This window comes from Humulus lupulus, chromosome 2 (assembly GCF_963169125.1).
Source record: "Humulus lupulus chromosome 2, drHumLupu1.1, whole genome shotgun sequence".
NCBI classification, from domain to species: Eukaryota; Viridiplantae; Streptophyta; class Magnoliopsida; order Rosales; family Cannabaceae; genus Humulus; species Humulus lupulus.
This window is the reverse complement of record NC_084794.1, coordinates 7317438-7336117: the sequence shown is the minus strand read 5'-3', so window position 1 is coordinate 7336117 and position 18680 is coordinate 7317438. Positions and strand designations below refer to the sequence as shown.

Sequence of the window (18680 nt, the reverse complement as noted above, 5' to 3'; positions counted from 1 at the left end):
ATTGCTATTTGTCAGGAGAGTCCTCATGGGAGGCGGAGGCAGAGCTACTTATTTCTTTTAAAATAAGGAAGCACTTTTTGGCCTGCTTCTGGCAGCCTTTGATATCGACGGTGTATCGTCCATTGAGCGATTGGCACCGCATCACCTGATGCAGAGTGGAGACTACCCCCCGCATCCGGTGGATCCAACCTCTCCCCATGATGGCGTTGTAGCTCGTGGCAGAGTCTATAATAAGGAAGTCTACTGGCAATGTGCGTTCTGCAGCTACCACAGTTAACCGAACGACGCCCTTTGGATAGACTCTCTGGCTATTGAAACCCAAAACGGGCATGGTGGAGGGTCGGATCTGACTCTCCTCCAGTCCCATTTTCTGGAAGGCTTCCCAGAAGAGGATGTCGACCCCACTGCCCCCATCGATCAGAACTCTGCCCAGCTGGCAGTGGTCAACTTGTAAGGAAATGACGAGTGGATCGTCGTGAGGCAGGTGGACGTCCTTCAGGTCTTCGTTAGTGAAGGTGATAGCAAAGGCTGTGTAGCTTCTTTCTTCTGAAGTGACGAGATTGACCACGTGGCCTAACGATTTGTACCGCTTCACTCGTTCTTCCATCCTCTTATGGATTTTAATTGCATGGTCTTGATTATCGGTGGGTTCTACGATCCCGTGGATCATAGGGATTTGTTTAAGAGGCTCCGGGGTGCTGTCAGAGGCTGTGTGTACGGGGTCTGACGCCTGCGGAGTGGGGGCAGAAGCTGTGTTCTGCCGCGAGGCGCCTGGTCTGTCTGTCTCCTTGATGTATTGGGTAAGCCGCCCACTCCTCATGAGGGCTTGGATCTGATTGTTCAGATTGTGGCATTCAGCGATCGTATGACCGTGATCTTTGTGGAAGAGACAGTATCTGCTTTTATCCCTTCTGTCAGATGGAGTGTTAATTTTGTAGGGCTATCGCCAGATAGGCCTATCTTTATTCTCTTCATAAATTACTTCTTGCGGGACGGTGTATTCGAAGGATGGGTACCGCGATGGCTGACGATCTTGTCTAGGCCTTTTGCCTTCCTTCGTATGATCTGTTTGGTTCCGCTTCCTCTTGTCATCCCTGGCAGGTGGTGGAGGATTATTCGCTGGGGGAGCAGAGATGAGTGCAGTCTTCTTCTGTGCGCGCTCTCGAAATTCTAATACCCTGAAGACGCCCTCGGCTCGGGTCTGCACATCTGCCATGTCATATGGTGGTGTCATAGTGAGATTCTCATGCAAGAGTGACCCCACCTGCAAGCTTTTGACGAAGAGATTTGCTGCGGTGAGTGGGTCGACGTCGTGGATTTGATGCTCGAGGTCAATGAAACGCTGTAAGTATGCCTTTGGATGTTCATTCTCCCCTTGTTCAATTCGATAGAGATCGGCCATTGTTCTGGGAGCCTCTCGGTTCGCGCTGTACTGCTGTAAGAAGGATCGTCGGAGATCACTAAAGCTGTTGAGTGATCCGGCCTTTAATTGTCGGAACCATAATAGAGCCGGCCCGGAGAAAGTCGTGGAAAAGACTTTGCATTGTATGGCTTCGTTATTAGCTTCTAACGCCATCTTCTGTTGAAATTGAAATAGGTGGTTTAATGGGTCTCCCTTTCCGTTGAATGCAGGCAGGGAAGGGATGACGAAGTCCCGAGGTTTTGGCTCATTCAGAATCCATTCCGAGAAAGGTGATTTTTCAGTGGTTCTTGATACAAGATCCAAATGTTCGGTGGCGTAGGCGGATCGCCCATCTGAGAACTTCTGCATCATTTCCCTCATCATGTCTTGTTTCCAACTGTCCAAGAAACAGATCGAGGGAACACAACCTTCAGAGGGAGAATCGTGTACGACTTGAGGTATGGTGCGTTGAGGCCGGACGTCGGTTGTTGGCTGAGCGGATCCAGTGGGTTCTGCTTCGGCCCGCCCATGCGCGCCAGAGGTTGGGGCTTGTCGCCCGTCGGTCCCAGAGGATGGGGGGATGGCTTGGGATTGCCCGTTACCTGGGTTCATGTTGTGAGGTGGGGAATTGACACGGTCGACTAGAACGTCAGATCTGTCGGAATCAAGATTCTCGTGGGCTTGGGTGTTGCGAGTTGTGTCAGCGGACCTGCGGAGCTCAGCAATCTCTGCTTCGAGCCTGGCTTGGGCTTCGGTTAATGTCTTGATTGCCTCGTCGGACCGCTGCTGGCTTGCTTCCAGTAGACGACACATTCTTTCGATCTGGTCGCTCATGTCCGCCGGAGGGACGTTTTGTGTAACTGGGCCCGAAACTCCGTTGCCTTTGGGTGGCATGACTTCTGAGTTTGCAGCGGATCTTGATTTCTTGGTTCGACGACGTGGCTAAGGCCGAAACGTTTATCGTTTCCCACAGACGGCGCCAATTGTTGGAGCAACAATTTGTCTTTCTATTTATGGAGGTAAAGACCCAACAATGTCTGGCGACCTGCTTCTTTTCCAGTGATGAAATCTGCCTTTGACTCGTTGGGATTTCCTGCAAGAAAGACACTCCGATGCTTAAGTCAGTTCAAAGTTCGATCCCTTTTTCCTTCTCAAAATCTCATATTTATAGGATGAAATATACAAAACAGTTAGTTGGTTCAAGTGGACCCTGAAAATGAGGAAGGAGAATAACTAAATTTCCCTCCAAAAATACCAACTTTTAAGATGTCTCGCTCAGAGGTCAGAGGCGCGGATTGCCTCTGACCTACTGCTTCTGCCTTTGGAACATCTCTTTGTCTAAACGCTCCGTTTTGAATATTTGACAAATGAGGCAAGTGTTTTCGGGCCGAACATTTTGGGCCCAACACAAATGAAGTTGACAACTACATATATTGCCAACGAAGGTTGTTAAACAGATATCGAAGAGTGCTTGTACGTGACTATTTCAAAAACCCTTGGTTAAATATTTCAGTCAATGCTGCCTTTATCGTACTCGTTCTTATCTTATTACACACTGTGTTTACCATTATCAATATTAAAGGATAATATATATATATTTATATATATATATATATATATGTATACAACAACTTTTTTCTTTTTATATTATTACTGATGAGAATATGGTTTTGTGTCTCTTGCTTCTCATCGTGGAGAGTTAAAGGAATAAATAACCTCTTTATTAAGAGAGATAAGTATTTGATGATGAAGCCGTGTGCATGTGATCTATTATTTTTCTTAATTAATATTGTAATTCATGATATAAATACTTCATGTAGTTTTGGATATTTAAAAAAAGTTTTTCTTAATTAGTGCTCTTCCTCGCCCTCTTCGAAGGTATGGTTTTTCTTGCATTGTACAAAAATTAAACAAGACCCAGAAAAGTTGTCACGAAATTATTAATATTATCCTTTTGTACATTTCATTATCCAAAAACAACAAACAAACATCAAAGTGAATAAGGAACAATCATAACTCATATATAACTTCCACTTTTGACATGAGTATGCCTTACAATCTTGTTGCTTGAATCTCGAGCCTCAGTTTTGTAACTTTCAGATTGAAACTTCATTTACTCTTAAGAGATGCGGTGGACAAAATTGAGCAATCCAAGAAAAAAGAGTCTAATCATCTCATAAATTTGAGCATAATCAATGTGGCTATATCCCATTTGCAATGACAAGTTTACAAAATAACACAAAATTAATTGTCCATAATCAATAGTAGGCTTTGGTTTCCCTATCATAAGACACAAAGTTAATTGCCAATAATTAGCAGGATAATTGTTAGGCTAGTTTTAGCCCACTTTTTAAGTGTTTCGATCATTGTTTGGAGCGGATTTATGCTTGTTTTTCTTGATTTCAGGTTTATGCGCTATAATTAGGCAATTGGAGTGAAAAGTGAAGATTTAGTGCTATACTAAAGCCGAAAGCGTGTTAACCTGAATTTCGAGTAAAGGCCGCGGCGCTACTGATGGCGCCGTGGTACTAGTATCCATTACAGTCGTGGCGAGGTCAGAATTCCAGATTGCAAGTCAAGATCCGAAGAGGAATTAGGGCTGCGGTGCAGCTATTGGCACCGAAGCGCTAAGGTGCATTACGGTCGTGCCGAGCCCCTTTACAGAGAATTTGAAATTTCTCTATCGTGCACTAGGGTCGCGGCGCAGGAATTGGAGCCGCGGCGCCAACATCCGTACGGGTCAGAATTTTTTAAGGGTAATTTCGTCATTTTTTGGGAGAAAGGAGGAGGTTTTCGTTTTTAATAGGGGGGAAATCGCAATTTGAAAGGAGAGATGTCTGGAACCCTAAAAAAAGAAGAAAAAGGAGATTGGAGGAGGGACTTGGCGGATCGTGACAATCCTAAACTAGTTTCTTTTCTTCTCCCTTTATTTTTCTGCATTTGATTATGTTTGTTTTTGAATCAGTTAAGAATATGTCAATGGAGATTATGAACTAAACTCCAATTTAGGGATTTCAATGAAGATTGTCTGAGATTATCTATGGATTAATGCAATTTTGATATTTTCTTTCTTCTATTGATATGTGATTTATTCATATTCGTGCTCAAAACATGTTTTAGATTGGCCATCTTTTACATGATCTATGATTCTAATATGAAATCTGAAAAGTGAATATTAGGAATGCTCTAATTGAATAAACATAGGTTTTGATGCAAAACGAAAGTATTTGTGTAGCTTCTGTGGCTTTAGATTATTGATTAATGCTGATTGCTTGTGTAATTTATCTCAGAAATGCATTATTTTACCTTGCAATTTAGTACCTTTATGTCTTAATAGGAATATTGGTAATTTTATAATTTGCCATCACTTTAGAATAATAAGGAAAATTATTTTGCATTATTGAAATAGGAAGTGGAAGTAATTAAAATTAATTTCCCTATATTTCATTTCTTAATTGAATCTTGTTTATTGTTTTGTTATTTATTGCTAAGTTTATTTAGTTTAAACAATCCATTTTTTGATAGCCAAATAGAAACAAAAATTCAATTAATTGGTACTTAGCTACAGTCATTGTGGGAACGATACGTATACTTGCGTGTTAGATTTTTCACAACAAGTTTTTGGCGCCGTTGCCGGGGACTGCATTAGCCAATATTGAAATAATTGAATTTTATTCTAATTTGGTATTTCTTTTCAATTTCACTAATTCTGTCATTGTTTAAATTTTTCTCATATCAAGTACAGGTAGTTTATGCGACATCTAGGACTTGCTGCAAGAGTGCCTGTTGATCCTGAAATAGAGATGTAACGACCCAAATTCGCTAATAAGGCTTAAGGGCCTTGATTAGTGTGCCAGGAGGGCATTAATGGAATAATTGTGATTTAATGAGTAATTATATGTATAGTAATGGTTATATGATAACTGATTATATTATGTGGTAATATGATATGTGATATATGTGAGAACCACATTATTATGTGGACAGGTTCGCTAAGCACGACTCAAGACGATTCTAGGGTCAGATAGTGGGAAAAGTCACAATGAGGGTTTAAGATATGACTTTGGAGAAGTTGGGGATACTTTTAGTTAGCGGATAGTGATTTGGGTTATCGGGACATGGAAATAAATATATGGAGATATATTTGAGGTTAGGATGTCTAGGCGGGAATATTGGGGGATTTTACCATTTTGGCCTCGGGGACGGTCCCGACACCCCGAGCCTCGAGATTAACTTAATATGTGAGATAGACCTTAGGAAGCTTTTAGAAGATAAATAACCGACTAAACACTTAGGCTCTCTCTCTCTCTCTCACGCTTAAAGAAGCATAGAGGAAACCAAGGGAAACTAGCTGGGATTTTTGAGTTTGGGGGTGAGAATTTGGAGATTTAGCTCAGGGGTTTAATCAAGGAACTGAAGCAAGGTTTAAGGTAAGCATTTAACTCTGTTTTCTGTGGTCAAATTATGAGTTTAAGCTGGGTTTAGTTAAGTGCTGAAACAAGTTTAGTTGTGGTGTTCTAAGGCAGAATTAAGATGGGAAACTTGGGAGCTTAGCTTGGTCACAGCTTGGAGAGGTGTAGAGTCCAAGAACTTTACTTAGCTAATTGTTAGTAGTATTATAGTATGTTTAGTGTTATCTTTGTTACTTGGGATTTTTGGTTCAGACCGGGAATTATTTGGACACTCATAGTAGTACTTATAGATTTTCTAAGTTTAACCTATAGTTTAAGAATATTAAGTATAACCTAAGGTTTGATTATATGACTCATATTAAGGATAGTATTTGCTATATTATAAGGTTTAGATATCAACCAATAGGATTTTAAGCACATGTTATGAATGGTAATTAAGGATTAAGTATTTTTGAGGATTAAATTAAATAAGGGTAAAGTTTGAATGTTATAGGGTCAGTCAGCAGCCTTGAGTACGTTGAGGGCTTAGTCAAGGCTGTTTACTCCATTCAAACTTAGCTAAAAATGTGTAAATTCGTGTTTAAATATTCAGCGTATGCCGATATATCGCAGCTATAGGGGGCGATATATCGCAGCACGTAGATACGGAAAACACGAATCGATGCACGGTCGCCTCGGGAACAAAGGTCCAGGCGATATATCGCCTATAGGGGGCGATATATCGCCTCCACCAGCATGAATTCAAATACTTTTGAATCCTTTTCCCTTCAGCCATTCAAACTCCTTCAACAGTCCAACATCTTTTGAACGAGTCTTCAGCCTCTGCTGAACGATTATTCAAATGATTTGCACTTAAAAAGCCATTATTTTTATTCAAGTAAAATCAAGATATTTTCATTCCCAAACTCTATAAATAGGACCTAGTACCCAGCCATTATTCACCATTTGCTCTAAGTTCAGAGGCTGCTAGTGTTAAGTGAGTGTGAGAGTGTAAACACTTGGTTTGGGGAAAAACTATAAGCTTAAACATCATAAGCTTATCAAACACTTTGGGAAGTGAGTGCTATAGTATTTCGGTGGAAGTTAGATTGATCTTGCAAATCTTTGAGGTAAAACCAAAACTCTATTTCATTTATTTCATGTTATTTCCTTTCTCAAAACCTTCTACTCAGTCCCCTAACCTCATTCTTATTTTGGTTAGGGAATCCAAGCTCTTAAGCATATAAGTCGGTAAGTATGTTTTCTATGGTTTAGTCTTTCCATCTCTTCCATTTCATCTCCTTTCTTTAGACTCACTCTTTCTTATGGTTTTAGGAGTGTTCCAAAGGTCCCAACTCAGTCCATAGTCCCGGTAACTTTGGTAAGGAAAATAGGCTAGAATCTATATGTTTTATGTTTATGTTATCTTATGTGTTATGTTATGATATGTTATGAATATGTTATGAATATGTTATGATGTGTATGTTGTAGGCTTGGGCTTATGCCCTATTTGACTAACAAGACCCCAAAAAGATTGTGGGCATAAGCCTATTTAGCTGGTAGGACCCCACTAATCTCATGGGCATAAGCTTGTTTAGTCTATGGGACCCCAAGTAATAATGGCCATTATAATAAGTGAATTATGTGATTATGATATGTCTTTATGTTTTCTTATGAAATTATGTATATGACTATGTGTTAGGTTTTCCTTGCTGGGCATTAGGCTCACTCCTTTCTGTTTATGTGCAGGAAAATAAGCTTAGAGGCGGTAAGATTCGTGGCGCTTGGAGGATGTGTATCGATGATGAATGGAGTCAAGGGGCCGAGCGTTATTCGATTCGAGGATGTAGTCTCACTTCTTATGTTTTTAATGGTTTTACATGTATTTTCCGCATTATTATGTAATGTCTTTTATTTTAAATCATCTTTTGTTTTTAAAGACAATGGGATCCCATAATCCTCCTTAGTATTCTGTTTATTTGTAAATAACTCTTATTTTGCAAGTTACTCAATAAATTATGGTATTTTCGTAAAAATGTAAGTTTTATGTATAGTTTCAATAATGGTCCAATTAGTCTAGATTAGTGGGTCGTTACAAGAGGTGATACTACAACAAAGGTATGTTTCAACTCCTGGTTAGAGGCTTTAAACTGAATTTGAGTGGCTGGTTTGAGTGTTCATAGCACTTGGGTTTCGGAAAATTGAAAGGAGGAGATTAGAGTGTGTTAGGCTGTGTTTTCTTGAGAGTTATGTTGTTTAGATCATGCTAAAGAGGTTGGGAATTAATTGGCTAAGATTTGGGAAGTTTTGGGATGGTTTAAGGTAAAGATTTGAGCTTTGAAATGGTGTAAAATCTGGGTTCGAAGGGGAGGGCCGTGGCTCTGTTCTAGAGCGCTGCGGCCCTAGCATGCAAGGAAGCCAAGGGGGCTCGGCCAAGGGGGCGCGCCGTGGTGCCCAAGGCAAGGGCCGCGGCGTGTGTGTGGTTCAGTGAGGGAGTAGGCTCTGTTTTGGGGAAGGGCCGCGACTAGGCTTTGGGGGCCGCAGCCCTTGGTTGCACACTTGAGATTTTGAGGGATTTAAGCATGGGAGAGTGTTCTTGTGTGCTCGGGTTTGATTTCACCACCATGCTTGGTGGAATTTGATATCCCGAGAGTTAGTCTTATAACTGGAACCTATATTTGAGTATTTATGAAACCCTATACTTTGGTTGTGGCTAGGTGATAAAGGCTTAGGCTCGGGAACGAATCGTGCTTGAGGGGCCACTACAACAAAATAGATGTTTTATGACTTTAATTGGGAGACATTGGAAGTCTACAATGTCTCCCAATTGGGGAGACGTTGCTGCTAGGGTCATTGTAGGTATATATCCCACGTCTCCCATTGGGAGACGTGTCTCACTTCCCACGTCTCCCATTGGGAGAGGTTGAAAGTTAAACGTTGACTTTCCACCTCTCCCATTGGGAGACGTGGGAAGTGACTCACCTCTCCTAATGGGAGACGTGGGAAGTCCCTAGGAGACATCCAACGTCTCCCATTGGGAGAGGTGAGTCACTTCCCACGTCTCCCAATGGGAGAGGTGGAAAGTCAACGTTTGACTTTCAACCTCTCCCACTGGGAGACGTGGGAAGTCTCCCACGTCTCCCAATGGGAGACATTGAAATTCTCCCACATTTAAAAAAAATAAATTAAATAAATTTATAATTTATAATTAATATTATTTTAATTTGATTTAATAATTAATTAAATTGAAATAATATTAATTTAAATTGAAATTATTTTAATTTAAATTGAAATGATTTTAATCTAAATTTAAATTGATTTAATAATCAATTAAATTGAAAGAAAAAAATATATTTGTTAGACATATACAAGAAATACAATATTTGTTAGACATGTTCAAAATGAACAAATATTGCATTGTGTATGAAGAAACAGTTAAAAAATAAAAAATAAAAACCTATCAACGAGGTCGGTAACTTTGGATTATCGGCAACATATATGTCGCCCATTCTTGTCGCAACTCATCAATTTGTGCCTCTGTATATGATGTGCTTGTTAGCTGCAAGAAATATAAAGTAAAATATATTAATTAATTATTTGATTACATTTATAGTTTCAAAAATAATTTGTAAATTTTAATTAATAATACTGTTCTCAAGTAATGCCCGGGACTCGCATGTTCAATCAAATCCTTCAACATCCTCATTAAGTAGTATCCACATGCCAAATTGTCCGGTTGGTGTGGACACTAATTATTTAAAAATATGAGTAATTTATTATTAAATTGAAACTTTTTAAAAAAATGCATACATATTATTCTACTTAATTATTATAAATGTTCAAAAATGTCTACTGAAGTTACTTACCTGAGGTTGCTTAATGCGTAGAGTATCAGGGATCTCGACATTAGGAAGATTCATAGAGAAAAAAAGATTGAAAGCGCTGACGATCACTGATACAATCTACTCACGGTTATTTAGCTCTGAATTTACCGGATCACAACAATAAACATGATATGCATATGGTGCCAAAATAAGCAACATCCAATGTTCACTGTATAAGAAAAACAAAAAAATTATAGCTCAAATGTTAAACAAAGAAATTATTGATATGGGTCGGAAAAATGACAACTTTTTAAACTTACCCATGGTTCCAAGGGACAAGCATAACTTGTTCTTTTGATTTTATGTCATTGCAACGTCTGAACAGATTCTGAACACGATCGTCGAATGAACTCCCTTGAGTGGCGACGATATTAGGATTGACAAATAAAAACTTATTTTGGCGACCTTGTTGTACCACATATCTGTAAATGAACCTAATACAAAAATATGAAAAATTGTTATATGAATGAATAAATCAAATTAGAAAATTAAATGAACAAACTTATTTGTGAGATATATACCTCATGTAGCTGACGACTACTGCTTGTCCAATCTTCTCCTTTCGAGCAAATTGAAGTATGTCATCCTTAAATATATAACAGTGAGACATATCCTGATCAAAAACTTCAGACTCTATGCCTAGATTGACACACTCGCCATCATCCCAATGAGATACGATATTATGTAATCGTTCCAATGGAGTGTGGGCCAATTGTGTTGGAGGAGTTTGTTGTCGTCTTCTTTCTCGAGGTTGTTGTGTTGATGGAGCTCTTGGTCGTTGTGATTTGGTCCTACTTGTAGAGGGAGTCTGTATACAATTATATCAACAATTAAAAAAATTGCAAACAAATATAGAATTGTAAAGATAATTATGTAAAAATATGGCATCACCTCATGAGTTACATCTTCAGATATAATGACAAAATCCTTAGGCCACGCTATTGGCGTCCCAATGGCCTGAGCAACTATGTACATGTCCAAATCAGGATATGCAAAAGGGAGAGGACAGGTTGGCTTAAGAGCACTCGTAATCATAACTTGGAAGTTGTTGCCTGCCTCTCTTTCAATGAGTGTACCTGATGCAACAATGTTTGAAACCGAACCAATTGCTAATTGGCATGCTCGGCCCTGCGTAAGAAACATATTATATACAAATAATCATGTTGAAGCAGTAAAGAAATTTATTTGGTTTCAGAATATTCAAGAAAGTTTAATTACCTCTTGCCAAAGCGGTTGTAGTGCAATAATGTGGTGTTCTGTTTGAGGCACTACTAGGTCTGGAGTATAGTAGGACGCCTGCGCTGGTGGCACTGGTGGGTCGGGCACATAGTATGATGATGGCACTGGTGGGACTCCAACGTTAGATCCCGACCTGCTTTGTTGGGCCAATAATTTTCTCAAGAGCTCATCTTGTTGCTGAAGGTGCTCTTCTAGGCGTTGTGCTTGTTGACAATGCTCTTCTTCTTGTTTTCGAAATCTTTCTTCAAATTCCTTTCTAATGTCGTCATTCAAAGAAGAGGCTTTTGATTTATTTTTCGTTGAGGTAGGTGTTGGAGTATTCCAGTATACTGAGCGGGACACATCGTGTCCTCCTGTAATGACCCACTAATCTAGACTATTTGGACCATTAACGAAACTATACATAAAATCCTTAAAAGAACTTACATTTGCGAAAATACCATAATTTTATTAAGTAACTTATAAAACAAGGGTTATTTACAAAGTAAATACCAAAACGGATATGGGATCCCATTGTCTTTAAAACAAAAACATAATTTAAAATAATAACACATTACATAACTAGTGCGGAAAATACATATAAAAAGACATAAACCGAAACTACATCCTCGAATCGATTAACGCTCGGCCCCTTGACTCCATTCATCATCGATACACATCCTCCAAGCATCACGAATCTTACCGCCTCTAAGCTTATTTTCCTGCACATAAACAGAAAAGAGTGAGCCTAATGCCCAGCAAGGAAAATCTAACACATAGTCATATACATAATTTCATAAGAAAACATAAAGACTTATCATAACACATATATCATACACTTATTATAATGGCCATTATTACTTGGGGTCCCATAGACTAAACAAGCATATGCCCATGGGATTAGTGGGGTCCTACTAGCTAAGTAGGTCATATGCCCATAACCCATTTGGGGTCTTGTTAGCCATATGGGTCATATGCCCAAGCCTACAAACATACACATATACATATCATAACACATTAATAACATAAAACATATAGATAACATAAGCACATAAAATATTGATTCTAGCCTATTTTCCTTACCAAAGTTACCGGGATTATGGACTGAGTTGGGACTTTTGGAACACTCCTAAAACCATAAGAAAGAGTGAGTCTAAAGAAAGGAGATGAAATGAAAGAGATGGAAAGACTAAACCATAAAAAAAAACATACTTACCGACTTATATGCTTAAGAGCTTGGATTCCCTAACCAAAATAAGAATAAGGTTAGGGGACTGAGTAGAAGGTTTTGAGAAAGGAAATAACATAAAATACAGAAAGGAACTAGAGTTTTGGGTTTACCTCAAAGATTGCAAGATCAATCTAACATCCACCGAAATACTATAGAACTCACTTCCCAAAGTGTTTGATAAGCTTATGATGTTTAAGCTTATAGTTTTTCCCCAAACCAAGTGTTTACACTCTCACACTCACTTAACACTAGCAGCTTCTGAACTTAGAGCAAATGGTGAATAATGGCTGGGTACTAGGTCCTATTTATAGAGTTTGGGAATGAAAATATCTTGATTTTTCTTGAATAAAAATAATGGCTTTTTAGGTGAAAATCATTTGAATAATCGTTCAGCAGAGGCTGAAGACTCGTTCAAAAGATGCTGGACTGTTGAAGGAGTTTGAATGGCTGAAAGGACATGAATTCAAAAACATTTCAAAACATACTGGAGGAGGCGATATATCGCCCCCTATAGGCGATATATCGCCTGGACCTTTGTTCCCGAGGCGACCGTGCATCGATTCGTGTTTTCCGTATCTACGTGCTGCGATATATCGCCCCCTATAGCTGCGATATATCGGCATATGCTGAATATTTAAACACGAATTTACACATTTTTAGCTAAGTTTGAATGGAGTAAACAGCCTTGACTAAGCCCTCAACGTACTCAAGGCTGCTGACTGACCCTATAACATTCAAATTTTACCCTTATTTAATTTAATCCTCAAAAATACTTAATCCTCAAAAATACTTAATCCTTAATTACCATTCATAACATGTGCTTAAAATCCTATTGGTTGATATCTAAACCTTATAATATAACAAATACTATCCTAAATATCAGTCATATAATCAAACCTTAGGTTATACTTAATATTCTTAAACTATAGGTTAAACTTAGAAAATCTATAAGTACTGCTATGAGTGTCCAAATAATTCCCGGTCTGAACCAAAAATCCAAAGTAACAAAGATAACACTAAATATACTATCATACTACTAACAATTAGCTAAGTAAAGTTCTTGGACTCTACACCTCCAGCCCTAACACGTCCTCGAGGCTCAGGAGTGCCCAACGCCCTCGTCAGCACATCATCAGGGCCATCAGGTGCCCATTTACCCTCAGCTTGGAGTTGCCGGTAATGATCCTGTGAAACAATATTCACAGAAAGTTATATATATAAGCTAATAATTTGATATATCAACATTATTAAATATGAGCACTTACAATATTTTTTTGAATCTCAGAGGCCTCTCCAATGAGCTCTCCTTTTGCATTCCGACGACCCATGCTCCATAAGTCTGCCTTATCAAGTTCAGTCAGACTTTTCCCACTTTGTTCCATTAACATCTCTTCAATACGCACATAGCCTCCTCTAGAGAGGTTGTGATTGTATTTATTCAGTGCTCGATAATTTTGCATCTCCTCTCTCTTTCTTTGCCACTCGGGAGTTAATCTTGAGTTCACAAATTTTAACCATTCATCCGGAGTTATGACATTCTCAAATCCAAATGGCAAAGCTGGCGGGAACTCATTTGGGTATTTTTTCAAAGCGTCGTAAACATGTACCCTTGTAAGATTAGTCTTCCAATTTCGGAAGTACTTTCCCGCATCCTTCAACATCTGTTGCTTTTGTTTGGGGTCCAAATCATAAGTTTTCTGCAAGTTTGAAAGTAATAACAAGCATATTATCAAAACAATATATATTTTAAAAACATTAAATGAAATATAATTAATAAAAATATACCTTCATTGTGTCCCATATTTTATTTTTATCCACCACACTAACATCTTTCCAACTGTTAATGTTGATGGACACAGTTGCTCGAACAACTGATCCAAGCTGTGATGAAACATTACTTCTAGATTCACCCACTAGTTGACCATACTCATTGTATTCAACAGGAGTAAGATGTCCTTCACTCCTTTTTTTGGTGTTTCTAGACATTCATGTACGTCCTCTCACAGATTTATTTTCTTGTTCCACTGACTGAGAATGAGGGCGTTGCTCCCCCTCATCAGAACTACCACCAAAAGGATCAGCCTCCATCTGTGAAACATAAATATCATTATTATAACAATTTTGGACACTCATAATCAAAAGATGAAACTAAGAATTTCACATATCATAAACATATGAAACCTATTAAATGGTACCTCAAGACCCATTATCATCAACCCATAATCCTTCACCGTTTTCACGGAAACAAATACAATCATCATCAACTTCGTCATTATCTTCTATTGCGGTGAATGTGACAAGTTCTTCTTCGAGAGGTATATCATGTAAATCACCATCTTTAATGTTCCATTCTCTTGTTTGCGTTGGAAGAACAATTAACCATTGATTGTCTGAAGGATCATTCACATAAAATACTTGTTTCGCTTGTGAAGCTAATATAAATCGATCAGATTTATGCCCAATTCGATTTAGATTAACTAATGTGAAACCAAAATCTTCATATATTATGCCGCTGTCACTTTTCACCCAATCACAAAAGAAAATAGGTACTCGAGTTGTGATATAATCTAACTCCCAAATTTCATTAACTACTCCATAAAAAGTCATATCACATTCAACTGAATTTTTATCTTTTGCACTAGAGACTTGCACAGTTTTAGCAACAAGGCTAACACCACTGTTTTGTGTGTTTCTGTTGTTATCGCGCTCCCTAGTGTTAAATAGAGTACCATTAATCATGTATGATGAAAACTTGATGACATTAACCGAAGGTCCTCGAGAAATCCACTTAACAATGTCTGAAACCTTATTTGATGTGTTTTGTAATTCTCACACAACCTATCAAATCAACATACCAAAAACAACCAAAAATGTCATCTTGTAATTAAGTACTAATTAATGACAACTTTCAATAATCAACACAATTTACCTTTTGTTCTATCCAACTACTAAAAGTTCGATAATGTTCGTCTTGTAACCATTTTGAGTTCCTTGACTTGGATGGAAATTTGGTCTTTATCCAATTAAAATGTTCCCTTCAATTATAAATATGTTGTTAAACAATTGAATATACGAAATTACACAACTTAAACTTAATGTATTATATGAATATACCTCACTCGATATAAGGTTGAATTTCATTTATATTCTGCAACACAAGACGATGCGCTTCATCTAGAAGATCTCGACTTACTGTGCATACAACGCTACCACGACGACTCTGAATCTCAACATTTTCAACATCATTTAACCCAATTTTCTGTACACCAGTCATGTATTCAGAAAAAAATTCAACTGCCTCTTCTGCAATATATCATTCGACGATGCATCCTTCCGGCCGACTTCTATTCCTAACATACCCCTTAAGAATCTTCATATATCGCTCAAATGGATACATCCATCTTAAATCAACTGGACCACAATATCTTAGTTCTCTAACCAAGTGAACTGTCAAATGGATCATTATATCAAAAAATGTCGGCGGGAAATATTTCTCAAACTCACACAATACCTCAACAATTTCATCTCTTAACTTAGGTAACTTTAGCGGATCAATCACCTTACAACACAGTGACTTGAAAAACAAGCATAACCTTGTGATTACATCTCGAACTCTCCTAGGCAACACAGATCGAATGGCCACTGGTAGCAAATGTTGCATTAGAATATGACAATCGTGAGATTTCATGCCAGTCAGAATACAACTTTTCATGTCTACCAATGACCTTATATTTGAGGAACATCCGTCTGGAACTTTTATATTAAACAAACATCTGCAAATTTCTATTATTTCCTCTTTAGTAAAAGTGTAAGCTGCAGGAGGTAAATATGTTCGTCTCTTATCTAGTTTTGGAGTTAATTCATCCCTTATACCCATTGCAACCAAGTCTTGTCTAGCCTTAATTCCATCCTTAGTTTTCCCAGGAATATTCATCCCTTATACCCATTGAAACAAATGTGGTTTTGATGTTTTAAGGCAGAATTAAGAAGGAAACTTGGGGACTTAGCTTGGTTATAGCTTGGTGAAGTGATTCAACAGAAAAGGTAAGCTTTAACCCTTGGTTTAGAGGTTTAAAATTGGGTTTGAATGGCTAGTTTAAGTGTTTATAGCTCTTGAGTTTCAGGAATTGAAAGGAGAGGATTAGTGTGTGTTGGGTTGAGTTTTCTGTGGAATTAAGTTGTTTAAGTCATGTTAAAGGTGTTGGATTTGTTGAGTGTTGAAGTAGGGAGCTTAAGGGTGGTTGTGGTTGAGGTTTTGAGCTTTGAAATGGTGTAAAATCTGGGTTCGAAGGGGAGGGTCGCGGCTCTGTTCTAGAGCGCTGCGGCCCTAGCATGCAAAGAAGCCAAGGAGGCTCGGCCAAGGGGGAGCGCCGCGGCGCCCAAGGCAAGGGCCGCGGCGGGTGTGTGGTTCAGCGTGGTGTTGGTTCTGTTTTGGGGAAGGGCCGCGGCTAGGCTTCAGGGGCCACAACCCTTGGTTGCACACATGAGTTTTTGAGGGTTTTAGGCACGGGAAGGTGGTCTAGTGTGCTCGGGATTGGTTTCACCACCATGCTTGGTGGAATTCAGATTCTCGGGAGTTAGTTTTATAACCGGGAACCTATATTTGAGTATTTATGAAACCTTATACTTTGGTTGTGGCTAGGTGATAAAGGCTTAGGCTCGGGAGCGGATCGTGCTTGAGGGGAGTTGCTCGTAATTTTATAACTGCACAGACTAAAGGTAAGAAAACTGCACCTGGTTGATTATATGTGACGGGACTAAGGGCTCCCTATTGTAAATGCTTGAAAGATGGTATTATACCATGCAAGCCATTTAGTGAACCAACGACCTAAGGGTGCCAAGGGTTTCACTAGCGCACAGGGCGCGGCTCGGCCACTGGTAGCCGAGGATAGCTTATTATGCACTGAGCTCGGTTTAAGCGGGCCGGAGTCAGTGGGTTAAGCAGAAGGTGCGGCATAAGTCGTCGACCCTAAATACTGTGTGATATGACTATTATATGTGATAGAGTGTATCTTGAATTGGATTGTACATGCTGAATATCTGTTGAGGATTATTTGATGGGAATACATGCTTATTGAACTAAATGTCTGTTATTACTCACTACAAGAAAATGGGGTCTTTACCTACCTATTGTAAGTGTAGGTAAAACTAGTCTAATGGTGGGTAATATGGTTTACCTACCAATATTGAATTGGTAGAGATTGGTAGGTAAAGGTTAGTGGGGAAAAAGTCTTTACCTACACTTATTAATACTGGTAGGTAAAAGAATCAGTGGACCCCACTAAGTTATAAATCAATTGATGAGTCAGCAGATGACGTGTTTGATGATGTGGCATCCTACATGTCTGCTGACATGGTGTCCATAGTTTATGTGTCTAATGACGTGGCATCCTACGTGGCATACATCAAAACCGCCACTTGGCATCTTGTGGTTGCTCCACGTGTCAGACAATAATTTGTCCACGTGCTACAAGAAATTCGAATGATTGTGTTACTTATCCCCTTTTTATCGGTTATGTGGCACTAAATGATTGGTCCACATGACATGTTGTAGTATACTTATTTTTACCTACACTTATTTATTTGTGAGTAAATATAATATTTCTATGTAGGTAATTTTAATTATATATAAATAATAAATGAAAGTAATTAATTAATTTGAAAAATATTTAACATTATTAATCAAATAAATTATTTAACTTTAATAAAAAAAATAAGCAAACATATATTATACAATATTCATTGCTTATTAAGAAGCACATTTCATAAAAAAAAATATCTATACATTATTTTTAGGTCATTGAAAACTCAATAATGTCATTTTTCTTGACATTCTTCCTATTCTTCACTTTGGGATCATTGCATGAGAGCCTCCTTTTCTCTGACTGAACTTATTGTGAATGTCGATGATGACTTTGGGAGGTGGACACCGACAATGGCCGGAGGTGGGGTTCGAATTGGCGCCAGTGAGAATGACTTTATAATTAATTTCAGCAAAATAAATATCCCCAATTTAATCATCATAAGGATTTCAGAAAATATATGACTTATTATTATGGGCATTTACGACACTTGAGATACCAACATATATTAAAAATAAAAATAAAATATGAGCACATCAAGTGTCATAATCACCAACATAAAATAAGTATATTTATTCTTGAACATCATAGGCCAAAATAATTCAAAGTAACAATGACACCTACCACAACAGATTGCCTAACAACAAACCAGAGCAACAAAAAAGGATCGATACATATTATAAAAAATTACCTCAAATAGAGCATAAAAAAAATTGCCTCAGAACAATCAATCATCATAAACCCTTCAAATTATTAGGGATTTAATCAACATAAATCATAAAAGTTACATCAAAGCCACCAAGCCAACAATCCAAAACTCATAAAGCCACAAATTTGAAATTAACTCTTAAAGCCACCACAAGTAAATTTAATCGCACAATAAAATCAAAGAACATATCAAAAACATATTAAACAAACAAGATCATGAACTAAGACAAAACCAGTCTATGACCTTAGACAAAAACAAAATAG

The 18680-nt window shown here is 38.2% G+C and overlaps 1 protein-coding gene across 1 annotated transcript; it reads right to left on the bottom strand.

Moving 5' to 3' along the window:
- Positions 1 to 940: 940 nt before the first annotated feature.
- On the bottom strand, positions 941 to 2296 carry LOC133813870 (uncharacterized). Its single transcript, XM_062246905.1, has one exon. It carries the CDS (start codon positions 2294 to 2296, stop codon positions 941 to 943), a length of 1356 nt encoding a protein of 451 aa, XP_062102889.1.
- Between the last annotated feature and the right edge of the window lie 16384 nt (positions 2297 to 18680).

Excerpts from the sequence above, each read along its gene's own strand:
- LOC133813870 (XM_062246905.1), bottom strand. The coding sequence starts at position 2,296 with ATGCCACCCAAAGGCAACGGAGTTTCGGGCCCAGTTACACAAAACGTC.